At 41.0% G+C, this 20449-nt stretch overlaps 1 protein-coding gene across 5 annotated transcripts in view; it reads right to left on the bottom strand.

The window, feature by feature from the left end:
* Positions 1-1231: 1231 nt before the first annotated feature.
* PLAGL1 (PLAG1 like zinc finger 1) overlaps positions 1232-20449 on the bottom strand; it is a 42263-nt gene continuing 23045 nt past the window's right edge. For 3 of the 5 annotated variants that reach the window (XM_041470001.1, XM_041470002.1, XM_041470003.1), the window contains exons 3-8: positions 15759-15914; positions 14584-14696; positions 12167-12316; positions 8602-8721; positions 6559-7055; positions 1232-6159 (exon numbers count right to left, since the gene is read on the bottom strand). In XM_041470001.1, the coding sequence (XP_041325935.1) occupies positions 4887-6159; positions 6559-7055; positions 8602-8721; positions 12167-12316; positions 14584-14696; positions 15759-15914 (2309 nt within the window). In that variant the 3' untranslated portion in view covers positions 1232-4886. Of the gene's footprint in view, positions 6160-6558; positions 7056-8601; positions 8722-12166; positions 12317-14583; positions 14697-15758; positions 16065-17280; positions 17416-20449 lie in introns of those variants that run through there. The other 2 variants (XM_041470005.1, XM_041470004.1) reach the window with 2 other exon arrangements.

The raw sequence follows: 20449 nt of genomic DNA, 5'->3' as shown, positions 1-20449 counted from the left end.
GCCTGTTGCAGCTTTCAGAGCACAAGTGGACAACAGAAGATAAGAGTGACAGGTCAGCAAGGATGTGTTAAGTCTTTCTGCTGACACATTATGGAAGACCTTAAGCAACGCAATTTTTCAGCTCCACTTCCCCCTGAAATACTACAGCTACCAATAAAATAAGCAAACTGTAATTCATTGGCTCAGGTTTGGTTGGGGCTTTTTCTCTCTAGGCTACAAGTCTTATTATGCTATCCTGTTTAAAGCTGTGAGACTCTTTGTATCCGCTGCCAAGATTTAATTAAATGATTGCCTAAAGGGGTGGACGTTACCAGCAGTTCATTCAATGGTTTTAACAAAATGTAGGAAGATGCAGTACCATGTGATTTTCGTTTTCTTTCCCCTAATGCTCTGATATATTGAACAAGACAAGTGGACATTGTGGACCTTCATGTGAATATTTAATAGAATCTTCCAGTAAACAATAAATGATAGTGATTGATACATGATAAATGGCCAGGTGTGCTGTGCATCTCTTCAAAGCACATTGAGTTTAGACTAAAACCAAATCTCATTCTTGCATTAAACTCTTTAATTGCTTTTAAAAATTAATCAACAAGACAGAAATGTTGTAGAAGAATATTCCTTCTTGTTTTTTTGGTCACTTGATCCACTGTCAGCCTCGGATCACCTTCCATAAACTTTCAGTGATGAAACAAGTAGGAGCTTTTTAGCCCAATAATCTTCAGTAAGGCTTTCAATTAAAATCGATAAGGAATTTTCTTACCTATTAAATGCTCATTAAGTAAATGAAGATGAAAAATAGTTGGACATGGCAGTAATAAATACCACATTTTAAAGGGTTTAATTAAACTACTTAGACTAGCAAATAATGATAAGATGGATACAGAAAGTATGAACTGAAGCAACTGTAACTCCTAGGGCTAGAAAAAGCAGGCATGACAGTAGACCCAGTATATTAAAGCATTGCTGCTTAGCCTTTCTTTCAGTCCAGGAAGAAGAGGGGAAAAACCCCAATTATACTGTGCAATGTTACCACAGTTGCTTTCTTTAACAACCAAACAAATGAATCCTCAAATTTAGAGCAAGTTTTACTGTATTTGTTGTTGTTGTGTGTGTGTCCCCATTATTTTCTGTCTGTGTACAGAAAAGTAGGATTTCACGGCTTAGTTTCCAGTATCTTAAAAAAAAAAAAAAAAAAAAAAAAAAAAAAAAAAAAAAAAGGCAGGAATGGTGTATTGAGGAAACAATTTTTAAACATTCCACTAGAAATGAACCAATCATTAATATATGGAATGTACAACCCCAGTTCAGACTGACTATGAAAAACTCTCTGAATATAACAGCAACCCATTGACTAAGAAAATGGCAAGTTCCAACAGGAAAAGTTGGTAAATAAAACTGAAGGAAAAAGAAATGAACTTGGTTTCTGATAGAGGATGGGAACTTAGCAATAGATCTACTTGTGATTACATAGAGGATGCAGTCCTTTATTCCATGTAGTATAATTTTAGCTTCTTGACATTATTTCAACAGGTTCAGGTCTTTTTTCTTCTTTCATAAAACGAATACTTTTTTTTTATGAGACCAAGTCTTTACTAAATTTTGTTCTTTTACAGTATAATTTGATTATAGTAATTCTGTTGTTTATTCACCACATACTGCTCTGCTTCTTGTCGGGTTTTCAAGCAGAGTTCAGATAAAAGCTATTTTTATCTCTATTTGAATGCGAGATAAAATATCCTAAGATTTCCCAGATCTCTTACCTGCTGTGCCATGGCCTATCCTACCTTCTCCATGGCAGTTCTCTGCCCTTACATCCACTTCTGACATTTGGAGGAGGAATGAGCTGTGCCAGAGAGGGAGCACTGGTCAGTGCTTGGGCTGCTGCCCCCCTCCACCGTACCCACAGTGGATGTGGGGCTGCCTCTCCCCACGCTGGTGCTGTCACAGCCCTGCATGAGCCAAGGGCAGCGCCACCACAGAGATGTCCTGCAGCTCGAGCCTCAGCTACTGATGGCCTCTGAGAAATGCTCTCAGAGGTCTCCTAACGAATACATTCAGAAAGTCCAGTCCTCTTACGGTATTAGATGACTCGGGGGTATCTCATGTCTCTTGAGTTGTAAGACTTTTAAAACAAAACAGGCTTTTTTGACAACATAACTTTTTGAAATAGCTTGACTTTCTTTGTCATGGGACATCATCAGCTTCTGCTACATTTATGATGTCAAGAATCTGGAAAAAGAAAATTGAATGGGCTGATGGGTTTAAGCAGCATTGCACATTTAAGGTTTGCTTCTGTGCTTTACTTGCAGACCATCTCTGTGTGCTTTTAATGTACTTTAAAATGCATCAGAAGTGGCTATTTTCTTTTTATCTGAATGAGACGGTCTTTAATCTCTAGTTACATATGCACTGGTAAGAAATGCTTATCATCTTTCCATATTTTGGAGGAGGCTGAGATCAGGCAGCAGCACCTCTCTCAGCAGCCCAGAGCTCAGGTACCATGCTCCAGGGCTGAAAGATCAGCTGGAAGAACGTGCTCAGTGTCTGCATAATGTCTGCTTCTTAACATCACATTTAAATTCAAGGACAAGTATTTAGGTAATTACTGACACCTCTTATAAAAGCACAAACCAAAATGACAAAATGTGTATGATCAGGCAGTGCTACAATTTTTTTTTTTTTTGTAGCAAAGAATTTAGGTTTTTGGGGTTTTTTACAAGTACATAAGCTTGCGTGAAGCGCAGTGAATACAATTTGCACGAACAAGGAAAAAAATACAGTTAAGTGAATATACACACACACACACCTTTCCAAGTCCAGATGAAAATAGAAGCCTAGCTGTTTAATGTGCATGTAACACTGTTTGCAACCTTTTCCCTATTCCGGAACTCATAATTTCAATAACTACTCACTGGACATGACTGTGCAGTACCTGTTTCCCTCCTGCTGTTGTCATTACAGGAATGACCTTAAAATTCCTTTTGGCTTGTCTTACGCCAAAAATTTTCACAACAAGAAATACCCCTCAGCACTGCATCTGCAGAACATATTCTTTCATGAGCTGCAATAAGACAATCCTTAATCCACGTACCGATCAACTTGTAAGAATATTCAATGACATTGTACAACTACAATGATCCGTAGCTCAGTAACAGCAAAACAGCAACAATTTAAGAATTATTTTTTATTTGAAGCTCTCTGGAGATATTCCTGTGATTAACGAGGGAGAGGAGAACATGCTTTCTCCATGTTATATTAGTAATGGCCATGGGGTACTATGAACTCTCTTTGGATTTAATGGAAGAGTAGTTCTTGGGGTTTGAAAATTTACTCAGATTCAGAAATTCCATGTTTTATTTTAGATGAAACAGAATCCATTAGTAACCGAGCCATCCACTAAAACCATGATTATTTTTCGTAACTATGGGTTAGGTAACAAACTAAATTATGAAGAGTTTGTTTCTTTGTTTAATAATGTCATCTACTGAAAAATGTGATCTTTACAATTTCTGCTTGTTCATGCATCAGGTGATAGGACTGTCACACCAACACACTGTCCACAGGAACTGTTCATGGACAATTTACCCCAGGAAACAAACATAAGTCCCCATGGTTCTAGTCTGCAAGAAACAACGCCTGAAGTCCAACTGCAGCAGTCCCAATGTTTCTGAGCAGAACCCCCATGAGTGCAATGGCTTCAACCATTATCAAACCTGCTAATTTCAGCTGACACTTGTAAGGCAGGTTCAGAACCTGGTTTTGAGCATCAGCTCACCACCATAGCCCCTCTGTGCACGGACTTGCCCCTGGCTCCACACGGGTCCTGCTTGGGCACAGGCTCCCCAGGGCCAGGGCTGGATTTCTGTGAAAGCCCATATTTTCAGATGGTTGCAATTATTAATCATTTCCCAGACTAAACAATGGCCATTTTTATTAACAAAAGGTGAATAAAGGCCCCTTAGGTAGGATGCATTATTTTTTATTAATTGTTGAATTAATCAAGCTGTTGACCCAATGGGATACCATAAGCTTAAATTTAAGCAAATGCTCAAGTGCTTTACTAGAAAGAGAAAGAGAGAGAGAAGTGTCTGATGTCTGGACAGATCCAGCTCTAAAGGAAAATTAATGTTTTGTTCTAACTTGAGTCAATTCCCTTCCCATTCTGAGAACTGCATGTATCCAAGACTGCAGTTCTTACACAGTCGTTCAGAAGTGGTAGTTATTTCCAGCCCTAGGGAAAAGGCACACAGCTGAACTGCCCTCGAGAAAACAAAATCTAGTTTAACATAATCATAATAGTGGTGAACTTCATTGAAGAAAGTGAAACAAGGCTGTAAGATTTACTCTTGGAATGATTCTGATTTAAATGAAGGATTAATAAAGTTCATCAATTAAGTGCTTAACAGAAATCTATCTGATGTTGATAAATCATTTGTTACATTTGTCATGTGTACAACTTTGCTGTGATTTATGGCTCATTAAATTGATTTCGTTGTGATTTCCCCCCTCTTCCCATTCACCCTAACCCTATTTCTCCTATTGCAGCAGCCATAGTTTTATTGTGCCTGTTATGATACTTTGCTGTCACTGAAGATAGTCATTCAGTTGTTTGCATGAAAAGAAACAAAAATATAGAGGGAGCTGAGAGACATATGTTAGTTCTACTGTCGTCATATGCTAAAAAACTAACAGTATGAAAAATAGAGCTTCTTGTTTATTAACATCCTGAATTTAACTACCATGTTCATAACGTGCTTTGAAAAAATCTGGGGCAGTTTTTCTTCAGAACAAAACAAAAACACCCCGGTCCTAACAGATTTAAGTAAGAAGCACAGTCTTAAAAAAAAAAAAAAAAGGAAAAAACCCACACAGGATGATGGTTACTTGAAGGCATGGTGAAAGTGAGGCAATGTTACAGAATTTGTAGTGGATGGAAAGGAGCGAGGAAATTGATGCAGCTGGTTTATGGCCATCCCACCAGCTGCTAGCTGAAGACCTTGCTGTTGGCCAAGGCCATTCAGCCTGTGTGACGGCTCCTCTGAGCCAAACGCCATTGTGATGTCCCCAATAGTGTTCTGGTTGTCACATGGTGGGAGCTGCCAGAAGCCCATCACATGAGTGAGATCCATGAAAGGCAGGCTTGCAGTTTCAGCTGCTGCCTCTGTCTCTTTGTGCACTGGGTACTTGTTAGTATCCCCTACAGGCCCTGAGGAAGCTTCTTCCATATTGATTTTGTGGAGAGACTGAGGTTCTGGTAACGGCAGGTCCTCGAGAAGATGCACATTGTAACCTTTAACATCCACTTTTATCGGTAGATTCTTGAGGGATCCTGCGGCAAATGAGGTAGAACTAAGGTCATATTTGTTAGGCTGATGAAGGTTCAGGTTGAGGGGGACAGCTGCTGAACATGGTGTGGGAGGGACAGCCGGGAGGCTGTCTGCACAGCCCATCCTTTGCAAGTGAGAAGACTCAAGAGGAAGAGCAGGTTGTAAGCTTGACTGGGAATGAAGATGTGAACAGTTGTATTCCTCTGCTTCTGAACTATTCACAATCCCATTCGGCACAGGGACCCTTTCAGGAAGAGGGGACAGCATGCTGGCATCTTCCTTCAGTCTGTATGAAAAGAGCTGGTCAAGGAGACCCACTGAGTCACCATTCTGCAACCTGCTCTTCAGCAGTTCTTGTGGATGAGTCTTCCTAGTATGGCGTGTCAAGTGGTCCTTCCGCCCAAACCTCTGGGCACAGAACTGGCACAGGAAATCTTTGCAGCCCGTGTGGACCACCATGTGACGTCGCACATCTTTACGGGTATAGAAGTGACGCTCACAGTGGTCGCACTTATGTTTCTTTTCCTTCATGTTGCCAGTCGGTTTCCCTGCATGACTTTTGAGGTGTTCCAACAGAACCTCAGTACCACCAAACTCTTGGGCACACACCCTACAGGTGAGGTCCCCGCTGGTGGCAGCATGAAGAGCCAAGTGTCTCTTATAGCCTAGCTTGGTGTTGTACTTCTTGCCACACTCTTCACACTTGAAGGCCATCTTGTTGGGGTCATGAGTCTGAAGGTGATTCTTCAGATGGTCTTTCCTGTGAAAGGTCTTTTCACAGTAGCCACACTGGTGAGATTTCTGTGGAGAATGAGTGGCCGAGTGCCTAAGAGGAAAAAAAAAATACAAAACACAGGCACAAAAAAGTTATTTGTGTTCACCTTTATTCTAGTACATTAACTCTTGCAGCCTCAAAACTTGAAAACACTGGAATTCTTGAAAGAAGGCATTCCCATCATTTCTCAGGTTATTAGTAAAACCTACATTTTGTGAGGGGGAGGAAGGTGTTAATCATAAAGCATAGAGTAGCTTAAAACTGCTCAACATCATCTTTTTCAGTAGCCACCATAATTAAGGGAGACTAGTTTTCTCCAATTCTATCAAAAACAGTAATAATAAAAACTGGACCTTGGGGATTAACTGTCACTAGAACACCCCAAAGAAAAATATGTCTTTTTCCCCCCCACACACCACCAGCAGAAAAGGAATGCCTTCGGAGCTGTACCTGAGCAGTTTATATTTGGAAATGAAGGCTTTCGTGCATCCGTGCTGTGAACACTTGTAGGGACGCTCCCCTTTGTGCGCATAAGTGTGGACGGTGAGCTTGTCAATGGAATCAAATATCTTCCCGCAGAGTCGGCAGGGATAACTATCTGGCTGCTTCACTTCTTTTCCCTTCAGCAGTGAAGACCGACCATTTCTCCATTTAGGTATAAACCTTACGAGAGCACCACAAGTGCTTCCTGAGCTGGCACAGCTGAACTTTGCAGCAGAGGAACAGGAAATGGTCCCAAAGCATTGAGTAATGCTTTTGCCTAATGATGCTCCTCTCAGTTTCCCTTTGAGTTTGTTTTTTGCTTTTACAGGTCCCAATTTATTTGGTGGTCTGAACCTCGTAGGAAGGACTCGGTCTTTATGGATGCACTGGTGAGATTCCAGCAGAGCAAAAGTTGCAAAAGTGCCTCCACAGCTGGAGCATATCCAAGGGTCTACGGGCTCTTTCTGCAATGAGAACAGAGACAGGTCTTTCTTACTAAACATTCTAAGGAAGGGTCATATTCTTCTCACTCATCTTGTCCTGTGCTTTTCTAAGATCCATTATTGTCTCTGGTGATATTTACTTCCATGTGCTACCACCTAGTTGTTCAACTGGCAATAGATTGTGTCTAGGAGTAAAAACTCAAAGGTAAGGTAAGGTTGGCTAAATACTAATTTATATGTTTTTATTAAGCATTTACTGTAACAGTCCTGAGTCCTTCACCTTTGTTTACCTGTGCTTACTGAATTTCAAAGTCTCTACATTTGTTGCATTTATGGAATTACTCATAAACAGTTGTAAATTGTACTTTATCCTTGGTCTGAAGTAGTTTATCTGCTATTTCAGCCACACAAAAATGGGATGGGTTTCTGTACAAAAATGTAGTTTAGCCATACAGATTTCCTTGTGTCTCAGGCTGACTCCATGCTTTACCACACAGCAATGGCCAATGGCTCCAGGAGAGACTTCCTCACTTTGCCTGACATTTGGCATTAGACTTCCATTAACTGGATAAGAAACACCTTAGGTTTAGGGATCTCAAGCCTATCCTGACTTAAAACCTTTTTTTTTTTCCTTGTTTTTGCAGACAGTCTATTATTTGGACGTATTACTTCCATGGAAATAAGAGCTCTACTGGATTCAGTTGAATTCACTTTAAATACTGATATTATAAACATGCTGATGAAAACCAATTACCAAAAAACTCCCATCACTGATGAAATACACTTTCAATTAATGCATGACTGTGCACCTCCTCAACTTCATCTACCTTTTATCTAAGTTTCTCATAAACTGTCCTTCTTTTCCCTTGCTCTTGGGCTAACTTGCTCTAGAGAGCATGGTGAGGCTGTATGCAATCCATCTTTATTTCCAAACTGAGCCCTCCTCTTTGCTCAGACTAGTGTCTGATGCTGTGGTTCTCCCTCACCCTCCTTCTGGGGAATATTCTGAAGGCCTCACAAGCCTTCTTGGAACATGAATTCCTGGTTCATTTGTATTCCTGGTTCATTTGTTTCACATTCTTTCTAGATTAAGTATTGATTTTCACAGCCATGTTTTCAGCACTTAACAAACTTCTTCTATCAGTTTAAGGATTTCTGCTGTGATACAGAGGGGAAGGTATTTGAATTAGTAGAGAAGGGTTACTGAACAGGAAAGACTGAAATAATTAGTGGGTACTCTGGCCAATCAGTCAGAGCAAAAGAAGGGGAAATGGTGAAAAAAGTCTGAGGCTTGACAGCTTGGTTATCCAAAAATTAGTGCCCAGCTTAAGTCTTTCCAATACATCAAGTGGTGCCAAGTACTTTGGACTACATCTGATGGCTCCATTGGATTACAAACACAGGACAGGAAGATCAGCCTTTCTCTGGGTAGCTGCTTGGCTAAAATTGCTAAAAGTACTCTGGCCTACACTTGCATTACTAGAGTTATATAAACAGAGCAAACATGTAAATAAACCATAATTTACTATTTCTAGTGATGGCTTCAATGCAGAGTAGGGGTACTTACTGCTACTGGAGGCAAAGGAGAAACATCTGATTCTTCTTTAATGAAGACAGCAGAAGCTTCCATAAATTTGGCATAATCGGCAGCATACCATACTTTCAATTCTGTGTGGGGTTCAATTGGCTGTGAATGTTAAAAAACAGAACATGTTTACTTGTGTCAATTTTCCTAAACCAAACAATAAGAAAAATAGGAGGGGCAGGGATGTGCAGTGTTTTGTCCTTACCCAAACTGCATTTTTTGACTCTGTTTAAATTATTGGTAACTTAGTTTCAAGATTCAAGCACTTTTTGAGCATTATTGTCCACTTTCTTGATTGACACTTTCTGTTTCTAAAAGTGGAATTGTATATGCAGAGATTTTGGATGGGGGGGGGCCTGTAGCAGGAGGGATGCCTCAATGCTCATAACCTTTGCTCAGTGAGATATATTTGTCTGTGATATTCAGACATCCATCAGTCTTTCCAAGCAATATCCCATGCCCATTCCTTGATATCTGGAAGCCCACTGGACACAACACTTAACTACAGAGTACAGGCAAAGGAAAAATGCCTTGCGAATGCACAAGATCTTGGATGCCTCCTGGATATGTCACACTGAGCATGGGTGCAGAGCTGATCAATATGTGGACTGCAAGGCAAATTGGCACCTTCCTCAGGCTGGCTCTAATGTGTCAGGCTTGCTATGAGTGTGCTTTACTGTAACTCTGCCCTCCTTCCACTGAAGCCTTCCCCCACAGGATTAAGGGAGGCCATAATCTGCAGTCTTCCATCCAGTCATGCTTGCCCAAATCTCTCCTTGGACTGGACTATGACCTCTTCTGACAAATACTTTCAGTCAATAATATAGCAGAGAGAAAAGGAGAGGCATGATTACCCTCACTGGCTAAAGATCTATTAGTTCTTTAAATGCTAAACTTTGGGGTCATGATTTATATGACTCCCTGACCCTGTACACAATTTTCTTCATCTATAATAAACACCAACATTGCTGCAACAGGAGTAGAGACAAACTGCACTGTACTTGTAGTTTTATTTTAACTAAGGTAAACTCATGCCACAAAAAAATAAAAAAAAAAAAAAAAAAAAAAAAAAAAACCAACAACAACAAAAAAACCCCACCAAACAAACTGGCCTGGAAGGAGAGGAGCTGAGTCTTATTCCAGAAAATGTGACATTATAAAATCCCTTTATTTTGTAATATTGGTGTGGGATAAGCATGGTAGGGAAAAGACAATGTAGATCGTGAATACAGACAGGTGAGGGGTTAATTGTGGGTTTAATGCTGAAAACTGAATTTTTTACTGTCTGTTAGCAGACACAAGCCTGCCTGCTAACTACAACCAATGTGGGTTGGGTGTACATTTTGATAACAGCTGGCCTAAACAGAAATGGTCTGTCCTGAATTCTCCACTCAATTAAGGACATGAGGCAGAGCCATTAAGTAGGATGTTCATTATGCATTGTGAGACAAAATGTTTAAGGATGTCTTCAGACCTTGGCCTGTGACAGCTGAGACTGATACCACAAAGAAACTGCACAGCATGACACTGTCACTGCTTTCTGCCCAGTATTCCTAGATCAGCAGCCATGTCCTTTATGGGAAGCTGAGAGCTGATCAATGTGACTTTGTGGGGAGAGCAAGTGCATCAGTGTGTGAAACAGTCAAGTAATTCAAAAGCTCTAATCTCAGTAAAACTGACATTAAATATCAGTAACCAAATCCACTACAAGTGGATTTTACTCTGTGCCACCAGTGACAATAAGAGAATAGGGATCAGAACTGGGATCAGACCAACAGCAACCATGGATGATTTTTATTTCCTCACAGTTATATACCTTTTAAAGCACTTTTTTCTAAGGATTGCAGCCATTAGGTCAGAAAGTAAGCTAATGGTGGTGTCAGGATGCCACTTACACATCTGCTTTAGTAGCTGTAGTTTCATGTCATGAAATCCCATTTTTTTGTAAAAATAGTGGGAAAGGAGCCAATCCTACTCCATCTTAATCCACTTTACTAAAAATGTCTTGAGAAAGTATCTTCAGAATCAGCCCTAAGCCAGCCCACAGCATGACCAGCAGGGTGTGCCTAAGTGTAGCACAAGGCCATCGCATTCATTGAACAGGACAAATCTGCAGGGTGCCACAGCACCCTGAATGATACTGGGACTTGGGAGAAATAAAACCCAAGCAATGCCCTATGACCCACAGCACAGCAGAGGTTCCAAGACACATGCATCATCCTAGGACACTCTTTGTGTCAGTGTAGAGGATGCAGCTCTCCATTAATGCCAATGTGCAGAGTTCTGCTGAAGTCAGCAGAGAGCTGGTTCGACAGAATTTAAATTATACTGGAAATTTTAAGTTACCAGTTTGTAACAATTACTTCTTGGAAAAGTTCATGCTTCCCAAATAAAGTATGAATAATCCTGTCAATTTCACAAGCATGTAATGCATTTCAAATCAAGTTGAAATCTCAGATTATATGGACTGCATGAGAATCTCAAACACAGCCTAAATATGTCTCAAAGTAGCATATACTATTTCACATTTTCCTTTTTTTTTTTCTTAATAATTATGCTGATATTAATCCCCAAATCAACTATACTCCATACTGTTATAAAAGACTTTAAGGGTATGAAATGTTATTCTCTCATCACCACTATACAGTAAATATTTTTCTCAATGTGCACTGAGAAAAATGGAGGAAAAAATGTAAATACTACTATGCCATAGAAATATGTGTCAATCTTGGATATGAAACTGAAATGCTGGGTTTTAATTCATAGTAACTACTTTTCACTAATAATATTTTTTTTTATTTTAATGTTGCTTCCAATGATATACCAGCATGATGTTCAACAGATAGATTTCTGTTTCCCAAGTGTGCAAGAGTTATTTCTGATTAAAACCAACTCTGCCTAAGAAAATGGCCAAAACAATAAAAAACAAGACTGCATGTTCTAGCTTCATTCATAAACACAGAGTACCTTGTTCTCTCTCTTCAGACAAGGATGCCAGTTCAGAATCTCTAACATAAACTGCTAATTTCATGGCATCATTGCAGAATTCTAAGTTTTGCAGTTAAGTTTTCAGATTTAGTGTGCATGGAAAATTGTACATGAAAATTCACTCAACACTTCGTTCCTGAGCACATGGTAAGGTGCTCAGAAAACAATATGTGTCCCGAAATGTAATAAAAGAAAGGAATTTGTTTGTTATTTCCAGAATGAAGTACTGTTGAATGTAATAATGCCAAATAATCCCACCATATCCACCTACCTGGCATTAAAGAGCATTCAGTTTAAACACTGTCATCATGAATGATTTTTATCTTCCCTCAGCTCAGTTTCTTCACTACTCACAACAGCAAGTACACAACACCTTTTCCTGACAAACCCCATACACTGCTTGCTTTACTACAGATTAAATTACATTAAAGGTGGTATGTAAGTAATGATACAGTTAGCAGAATATAATCAATCTGTCATTGTAAAGAGCTAGTCTTTCAGAACCTTTGTCTATAAATTTCCTTTTGGATGACAGGTGGAGCAATGTAGGTTTAACTACCTTAACTGTTGTGAAGTAGACTTCTCCACAGTGCTGATAAGCCACAAGGGTCTGTTCTTCTTGGTTCCGGGCTAGCCGGACAAACATCATCCAGTTTCCACAGTCCTCATTGGGAGTATCCAGAAAGTACTTCCCTCCATCTTTCAATACCTGAAACAAAGGGGGGAGAACAGGAGGATGAATATGATAAAATCAAGTCCTGTACAGAGGCACATTTGTTTTCTTTAATTTGCAATCACAGCTATCAATTATCTACCTTGTCTTGGTCATATGTCCCTTGAAATCATGGCTGTTTTGAAATAGATCACTCTTAATGAACACTGAGCACAAAAGAAAGTGAAGAACGAATACCTGCTGAGCAACCTGCTACTAAAATAACTGTAGGCCTTTGTATGTATTTTCCATTTATAGTTCATCATTTTTATGTTATATAAAGATAATATTATAAGAACTAAGTGCAGGCAGGTAGAAAGATAAGCTTTATGCCTTAATCTACTTCCTGAGCAGTCGATAATCTCAAGCTTCAGTGCTACCACATTTTGCATGGAACAATTGTATGGCTTGTGTTAATAAGTTCAGAGAGGTAACATACAACATAATGGCATTTTAACAGTCTTCTCTTTTTCCTCTTAACAATGCAAAAGTAAATACAAATGAACAATTGGGCCAGAAAGATCTTTTCTTTTTCCTTTACTTCATTCTTCCTTGATTCCCCTCCAAGAGAATGCCCCTATGAGGCAAAAACTACCGACCTCAAACAAGTCAGTTGCTTTTCTGCAACAGTGTCTCAAACATGGACAGACAAAGCTGCACAACTGATGTCAGCACAGCTTGTATTTGTTCTACTAACCACATAACTGAGCAAGTAACTGCAAAAAAAAAAAGAGTTGCATTTTCATTGCTTCTGGGAACTATTTTATCTAACTTCATCACGTTTCCGATGAAAGCACCTGCCTGTTGGACAAGTTTGGTCACATACTCATGCTAGGGAGAAGTCAAGGCAGCTACTGCTGTCATGTAGGAAATCTGGGACTCTAATCTCCTCTTCTGAAGAAACAGTCCATTCATCAGCCAGAGCTGCGCTTATCACTGTACACTTTTAAGCAAATGGTGCTGACTGATAGAGGATAGGGTGTGGTTTACAATGGCTTGGTGAAGAGGAAGGAACTGGGTGCTTAGCTCATCCATCCATTGTTAGAGAAGTACATTTTCTGCTTTTTTAATAGTGTCTAATCAAAAGACTGATGATATTTAGTAATAGAGAAGAACAAACCTTTTCTGGCGTTCACATGCTATGAAAATCCCATAGACAGACAGTGTTATTTTCCAGGCAGATGATTCCCATGATTTCCATGTGCAAATCGAGTTTACAACAACTACTGAAGCTATTACTACTTTGAAGCTCTCAAACTAAAGTTCTGAAGAATTTCCTCACAACACAGTGTTTTCCAGTCCCAGGCTATGGGAGAAAGCTCAAATGAAGCCACAGAGTGTGTCACAGGACAGCTGCTGCTGGTGTCTCTCTATTCAGGGAAGAGAGGGCCTGACAGGAAATGCAAATTCTGGAAGAACCATGACCTGTTGGGAAGTCCTGACAGAGGCTGTGGCTTGACCATGGACTCACTGTATGACACAGAGCTGTGCTCAGCCACGACCCTGACAGCAAAATGCAAAGACTGGGGCTCAGAGGACTGCAATCAACTGCAGCTCCCAAGGAATCCCTGTGGGAAAGGATGTCCATGTAGATTTGTCTAAGCTGGGCTAGTCTTGAGAGGCCAAGGTTTTTGCTGGATAAAGTACAAATAATAGTGTAATGGTCCAGGTGCAACAGTCGGTACCTATGTGTGCAGCAACAGAAGGTACCAGCCCTAAATAACAATCTGATTAAATAAACTGAGGTAGTGCACTGTGCATCAAACTCTATATATAAATTAACAATTATTATTAATTAATAATAATAACATTTAAAAATAATTAAGAAGTGTTTCCCTATCTGTTTCTCCCTACTAAGCCAGTGCCTTAGTGTGTATTTCCGTCACTCTTGCTAACTCAGTGCACAAACTCAAACCTCCCAGTGGTATGGTGCAAAGCACAAACCCTTTTGTGTTACCTGGGAAGAAAGTTCAGTAGCCATGCTCCCTGAAAAGCTTACCAAGAGCTATCAGACTGATAGGCCTAACACTCTAGAAATGGTAAAACTAGAAAGCAGGAAACCTAACTTCTAGAAAACAGAGTATACAGGAATATTTGGGTACTTCAGGTTATGCTGTATTGCCTAATAATGTGATTTACACTCACACATCAAAAGTACAAATAATGAACTAGATCAGATGGCAAATTAACTGACTAAAATACCTAAATAAGTATGAGCTGCTAAAGACACATATGCACTCCATAGAAAGGCAGTGGGTTTTTACCTGCAGGACTAGTCTGCTCTCATCATAGCAGGTCAGTTTTGTAGACAGTTGACCAACATAAGGGCCAAATTGTGTTCTCTTCTGTATTACTTTCTTTGCAAATACACCAAGAACTGTGAAGAAAACAAAGAGCAGTCTAATATTAGTACAGACATCACAAACTATGTCTTGTATGCTTACAGCTGTGAAAATGGAGATAAAAAAATAGTGCAGAACACAAGGATTCCTTCTCTAGACAAATAAACCTACTAAATAATTCTAAGGTGAAGAATTTAAAAAGGATGTAAATAGGTACTGATTTTTTTTTTAATGGAACTATATTGAATAAAAAGCTATCAAAAATCCATGACAGGATGTTAAACTGAGTATGCAACACAAACGTGTTGATACTCCTCAATCTACAAACTGATGTTACCATAGTCCTCTGCCTTTTGGCATAATTTGGGAGGTTGTTCTCTCCCAATAAGAGCGGAGAGAATCTATAAAAACACAGTATTAGCCTTCTTAATCATTCCAGTTATTCCACAGACAGATCAATGGAGTGACAGTGTAGGCATCTTGTCATTCTCTGTCTGAAAAGCAATCTAGGCAGGACTAATTTTCCACAGGTAGCTGTGGAAAATTTGCACACTAAACATCATTCCTCTGTTAAGGTTTGGGCATTCAAATTGCTTTGCTTTCACAAGGAAATAACAGTCTTTCTATAATATGAACTGAAAATGCTGCAAAAGGTAAATTACCCCACTGTGATCTCTTGAGTTTGCAGGGGGTGGATAAGGGATGTCATTTACCATTTTGTTTCTGACCTTTCATTGGATACTTTTTCCTGTTTTGCATGCTTGGGGAAAAGAGAAAAAAAGTGATAGTGCATGGCTGTTATTATTAGATACAAATTCAACATTCATTAAACTTGAATTGACTGAACAGAGCTAACTGGTTGCTCACAGCTAAATGTCACACCAGCTCTGGCTAATGTCCTGCCATCAGTTGATGCGTCTGTTACCAGAAATCAGTCACAAAAAACAGTAGCTGACTGTGAGCTTTAGCTGTGCTCAGCTGAAAACAGCCTTCATAACGTTAATGCCCAATGATTATGCTTTGAGTTACTCATGAAAACAGGCCAGTTTCTTTGTCTCCTTTTTCTCAAACGTGGGAAAAAGAGCTAAAATACTTACTCTGCTGGTTTCCAGCTCTCAGCTCCAACACTCGCAAAGTGAGGTAGTGAGGTAGGGTGAGGCGGGCTCGGCTGGGAATAACCCTATCTTTAGCCCTGATGAGTGGTCCGTGGAGTTTGCATTCTCCTATAAGGCTTTTACCGCAATCCTCACACCCTACAAATCCAGAAAAGGGAACCTGTTACTAAAAATGACATACTGCTTTCCAATTTGGTCTCTTCTAATTTTGTCATCTTGAGAACACATCTGGAATTACGAATGCTTTTCTTCACATCAGTCTTCTACATTAGGTAGTGAAAAGATTATCTGCAAGTCAAAAATAAACAAGGAAGGTTTAAAATAACACCTCCAGTTTCTGCATTCTCTCCTGAGCAAATTGGTGGGTCCTGACTGCCAAAGATTTATACATTTGCTCATTCGGAGGTGTCACAAGCAGTGCCTTTAGAGACCAGGATGGGAGCAAAACTGGACTTCACTGCATGCCCAGCTGTAAAGACACACATATTTATACAGAAATGTGGACAAACTTGTTAGCAATAAGCTAGGTAAGGTTGGTCCCTTCCAACCTTACCCATTTTGTGAATATGAAATTCTGAAATTTGCAGAGATCCAAGGAATCCAAGAAAGACATGGTGTCTGCTGCACAGACCATTCTCAGTAGAAGACGGGACCCTCAGAGTCCCACGAGAAATGAGTATGATGGGCGCTACAGCCACAGCTCAGTTGACAATCATGCAGGGGCAGCCTCCTCATAGGCTGCTCTGCCTGTGGAAGTAAGGAAAAGGGGCACACTGCATCTCCCAGCTGTTGGTTCCCAATAATGACATCTGCAGGCTGAACACACAGACCATCCAGAGAACTCATTAAAGAGAAATACATGTCTGCAAACTGACTTTCCCCTGGCACAGTGAGATATTTTTGGTTCAGTGCAGCTCAAACTGGTTGCCAGGGAAACTCATACAGAGCAGTGACAAAACTGAGCAATGAGACTTTCCAGCAGAAGGTCATCTCAGCACTGGTGTCACACAGGGCGATGGGAAAAAGGGGACTTCTTGCACAAAACCTTTTTATAGACAGTAGAAACCAAACCAGTGAGCCAACAATGCTTTACGACTGAGTTAAAAAGAAAAGCTGATATTGGTCATCCATGACTACCTCGTTTTGTTTTCCTTCTGAAAACTCTGCTGAGCAAGTCTATTCAGTAAGTGACAATACAGAGCAGAGGAGGGGAGCCAGAACAGCCAGGAGAGCCCAAGGGAGCACTGTAGCAGAGACTGGGCCAGGAGAGGTGAGCCTTCCTCACAGACAGGGGCTCATAACCAAGGGTCATAAAGGGCTCGGGAGACACTGCCTGGGGAGACATCAGAGATAGTCTTTGAAAAAGGACAGTAGCACCAGAAATATCATATTCAGGGTACCTCAAAAAGGTTTCTGTTTGTAAACACAAGCAGGCACTCAAGTAAATCATGCACCTTGAGAGTCTAGTCCAAAATCTCCCCAGATAAGCCTGAAGTATTCCTACCTAGTTCTTTGGGCTCTCCATCAACTCCAGCTGAGGAGATAGATAGACTTGTGTGTTGGTCAGGCTGCAGGCACTACCATAGTCAGTATGTTTCAATAATTTGTGGACCATGGAAGTTTTCTTCTTCCATGGCTTCCAGGCTGCACACTTGCACTGTGAATAGCTGAAAAACATTACTTATTTTTGCTAGTGCTACAGATAAAGAACATGCCCCTTACAGCCATCACTTAAAATGCACAAAAAGCCCAACAATATAGCTTCCAGGTAGATTTTTCTTGTTATACATTTGTTTATGTACCCATAAGTCCTTTACAGCTAGGTTGCAAGAAAATAAAAATATTTTCTTGGTGATTTAACTTAACTGGCTTTTAAATAAATTCACCCTTCTGAGGGGCAACAAAATTATGAGGGCTTCCTGAGCTTGCTTGGAATAATAGTGACTTTGTCTCAAGTCAAACAGCTCCTGCTTGGAGAGTCATTGTATGCAAACGGCCGAAACACATTACCAAAAACAAAATGGAGACAAAGAACTGCTGTTAGAGGAAGGATGTGTCTAATCATAAAGTACACGACCTTATCAATCCATGCCATACCTCTGTGATTCATCACTAGCAAGCTCCTGAGCAAACCTTCCTGCTGCCCCAAGGCAGTGCCCACCTCCAGGGCTCCAGGGTGGGCAGCTCCCAGGAAAGCTGTAAAGGGAAAGTAGGGGGGGAAGGGTATCCCTTGAATCAGCTTCCAGATTCTGCAGCAGTGCTCCATTAGCTAACCCTCCTTGGTCCTCCAGATCCAAGACATAAGGTCTGGAATGATTCACAGATGGGTAGTAGAGAGGCTCTCCTCTAAAATCAGGAACCGCTTTGCATCTAACTGGGTGTTGAGCAAGGGTCTCCAAGCTGAGCAGCTCCACAGACAGCTGCCTTGGCAGCACACTCAGCAGCAGCACAGAGACATCAGCTAGCCCTGCACAAAACTACCTGCAGAGCTGGAAGTGCTATTAAGCACCTTGCTAGCATGGCCTGGGATTCTGACCTGGCACAGCTGCCCAGCACCTTGAAATATGAGATTAGCTCAGTTGGTTAGAGCATGGTGCTAACAACACCAAGGCTGTGGGTTCAGTCCCTGTACACTTAAAGAGTTTGACTTGATCACACTTGTGGGTCCCTTCCAACTCAGAATATTCAGCAATTCTATGAAATATCCAGAGCTGTCCAACACTTGTTCTAAGGTTTCCTATGTATATGGGTCACGAACATAACTAGAATGACTTAAGTTATTTAATAACAGGCATACTGGAATTACATTCACTACACAGTATTTCTGACCCTACACTAACATGTTAGTACCCTGACTGCAAATTTATTGCATTCTAAAAGTTGCCAGGTATACCAGAAAAACACGATTGGAATATTGCAAACAGAATAACTTCAGGAGCTACTGAAGGAAACTGAGATCTTTGTAATTTCTCTCCCCAAAACTAACAGTACAAAACTGTCAAGTTCTTTCTCAGAGACAATTACAGGCCAAGTAATGATCCTTCATGTTTCAATGCTAAATTAGAGATGCCATTGGCAAAGGAATGTACATAGAGCCACAGCACAGAGTTTATAAAGCTCACACACATTTTATGCCACTTTTTAACTTGGCTAATTAATCAAAATATATTTTTTCAAGAACAGCTTCAGAACACGCTTTAACCTGTTCTGAAATAGGGTGCATCCAGCTACGGAAACAACATACACTTTGTTGTATTCGCACTAGAAATGAAAAACACTTGGTCAGAAAAATCACTTTCTGCAAAGAAGACTTCTTCTGCATTTTGCTAGGCACCTTAATACCTCAACACTTTTTCAGTTTCCTTCCTCCCTTAAATTGTATTTACACAAAAAAAATTAATGGATTTGAGGTCATGTGCAAACATGCAAGAAAAAGTAAAATTGCCACTATTCCTCTGCTTTGTTGTGATTTAGATGAGTAGGCAACAAAAAGAAATAAACAAGATTTACAGGAGTTACAAGCTATTAAAAACCAGACTCTGTCATTTACTACATCCTTAGAAAAGCAATGCTATATTGTCCCCTAGAGGGTACTTCTTAATTCTTCCTCTGTCCTTGCAATGATTCTGAAAAAATTCCTTTATAAAATAATGCATTTTTATCTGTCTGTATATAAAACTGCACAAGCTAATAGATCTTGCAGCTGTTAAGATATTTATTTTGCTGGACCTCCCTGCAGCAGAGGCAAGGCAGGCATACAGAAGAGCACCTGGAGCAGGTGCAGGTTCTGACCAGGTTGCGGGTGTGCAGCCACCACCTCAATCGCAAGGACAAGGCGCTCAGCCCTGCCAACCACCGCTGGAGGGGCAAAGGGAAGGGTACATCTCCCCAACACCCCCCAGCTGGTATCCCTGCACCTGAATGCCTCTGCTCCCAATTCTCCCACATATTGGGAGGCATGGCTGGCAGCAGCCAGCCCCTGGCTTTCCCCTGCTCTTTGGGTCATCACAAAACTGAGACCCACTGCCCGCAGGATGCGCTCCCACCACATGAGCTGACTGGACACTGGTAGCTGAGCTCCCAGGGAGGAGAATGGGCTGTGAGTGTGGCTCACCTGTACTGGCCTCACCATGCTGGTGCTTCACCCCAGTCCAGGTCTAGGTGACAGTTCTCCTTTGCTGCAGCCCATACAGCCTGACAGCCTCAGCTGTCAGCCTGCCTCGTCCTGCAGACAGCCCTGGGACCGCCACGCTGCACTGGGACAAGCTCCCGCAGCCAGCGGTAGCCAAGCTGGCACGGCAGCTTGGGCAAGCTGGACTTGAGCACAGTCAACAAACTGGTTTCCAAAACAGCAGCACGGCTGGAGCACTGTGCCACCCCCACAGGCACAAGCCCGGCCTCGGGGAGAGCTCATTAGAGCGGGCGAGGAGCCACGGGCTGCGGTTACACAGAGCCCTGCTGCTGCACAGATAACGGGAGCTATACATAGCCATACTAGGAACTGCAATCACTGTCCTGATAGCTCACACATGCCACCAGATCCTTAACCAGTCAGCAGCAGAACATCGCTTCTTAAAACCAGTTTGCTAAAAACTAGATGCCTATCAGGACCTCCTCCTTGCGTTTTCTCCAACCCCTGGTTTCAAGCGAGACTTTACAGTACCTGAACATTT

Source organism: Pyrgilauda ruficollis, unplaced genomic scaffold (assembly GCF_017590135.1).
Source record: "Pyrgilauda ruficollis isolate IOZ18807 unplaced genomic scaffold, ASM1759013v1 scaffold24, whole genome shotgun sequence".
Lineage (NCBI taxonomy): Eukaryota > Metazoa > Chordata > Aves > Passeriformes > Passeridae > Pyrgilauda > Pyrgilauda ruficollis.
This window is presented reverse-complemented; position numbering and strand designations above follow the sequence as displayed.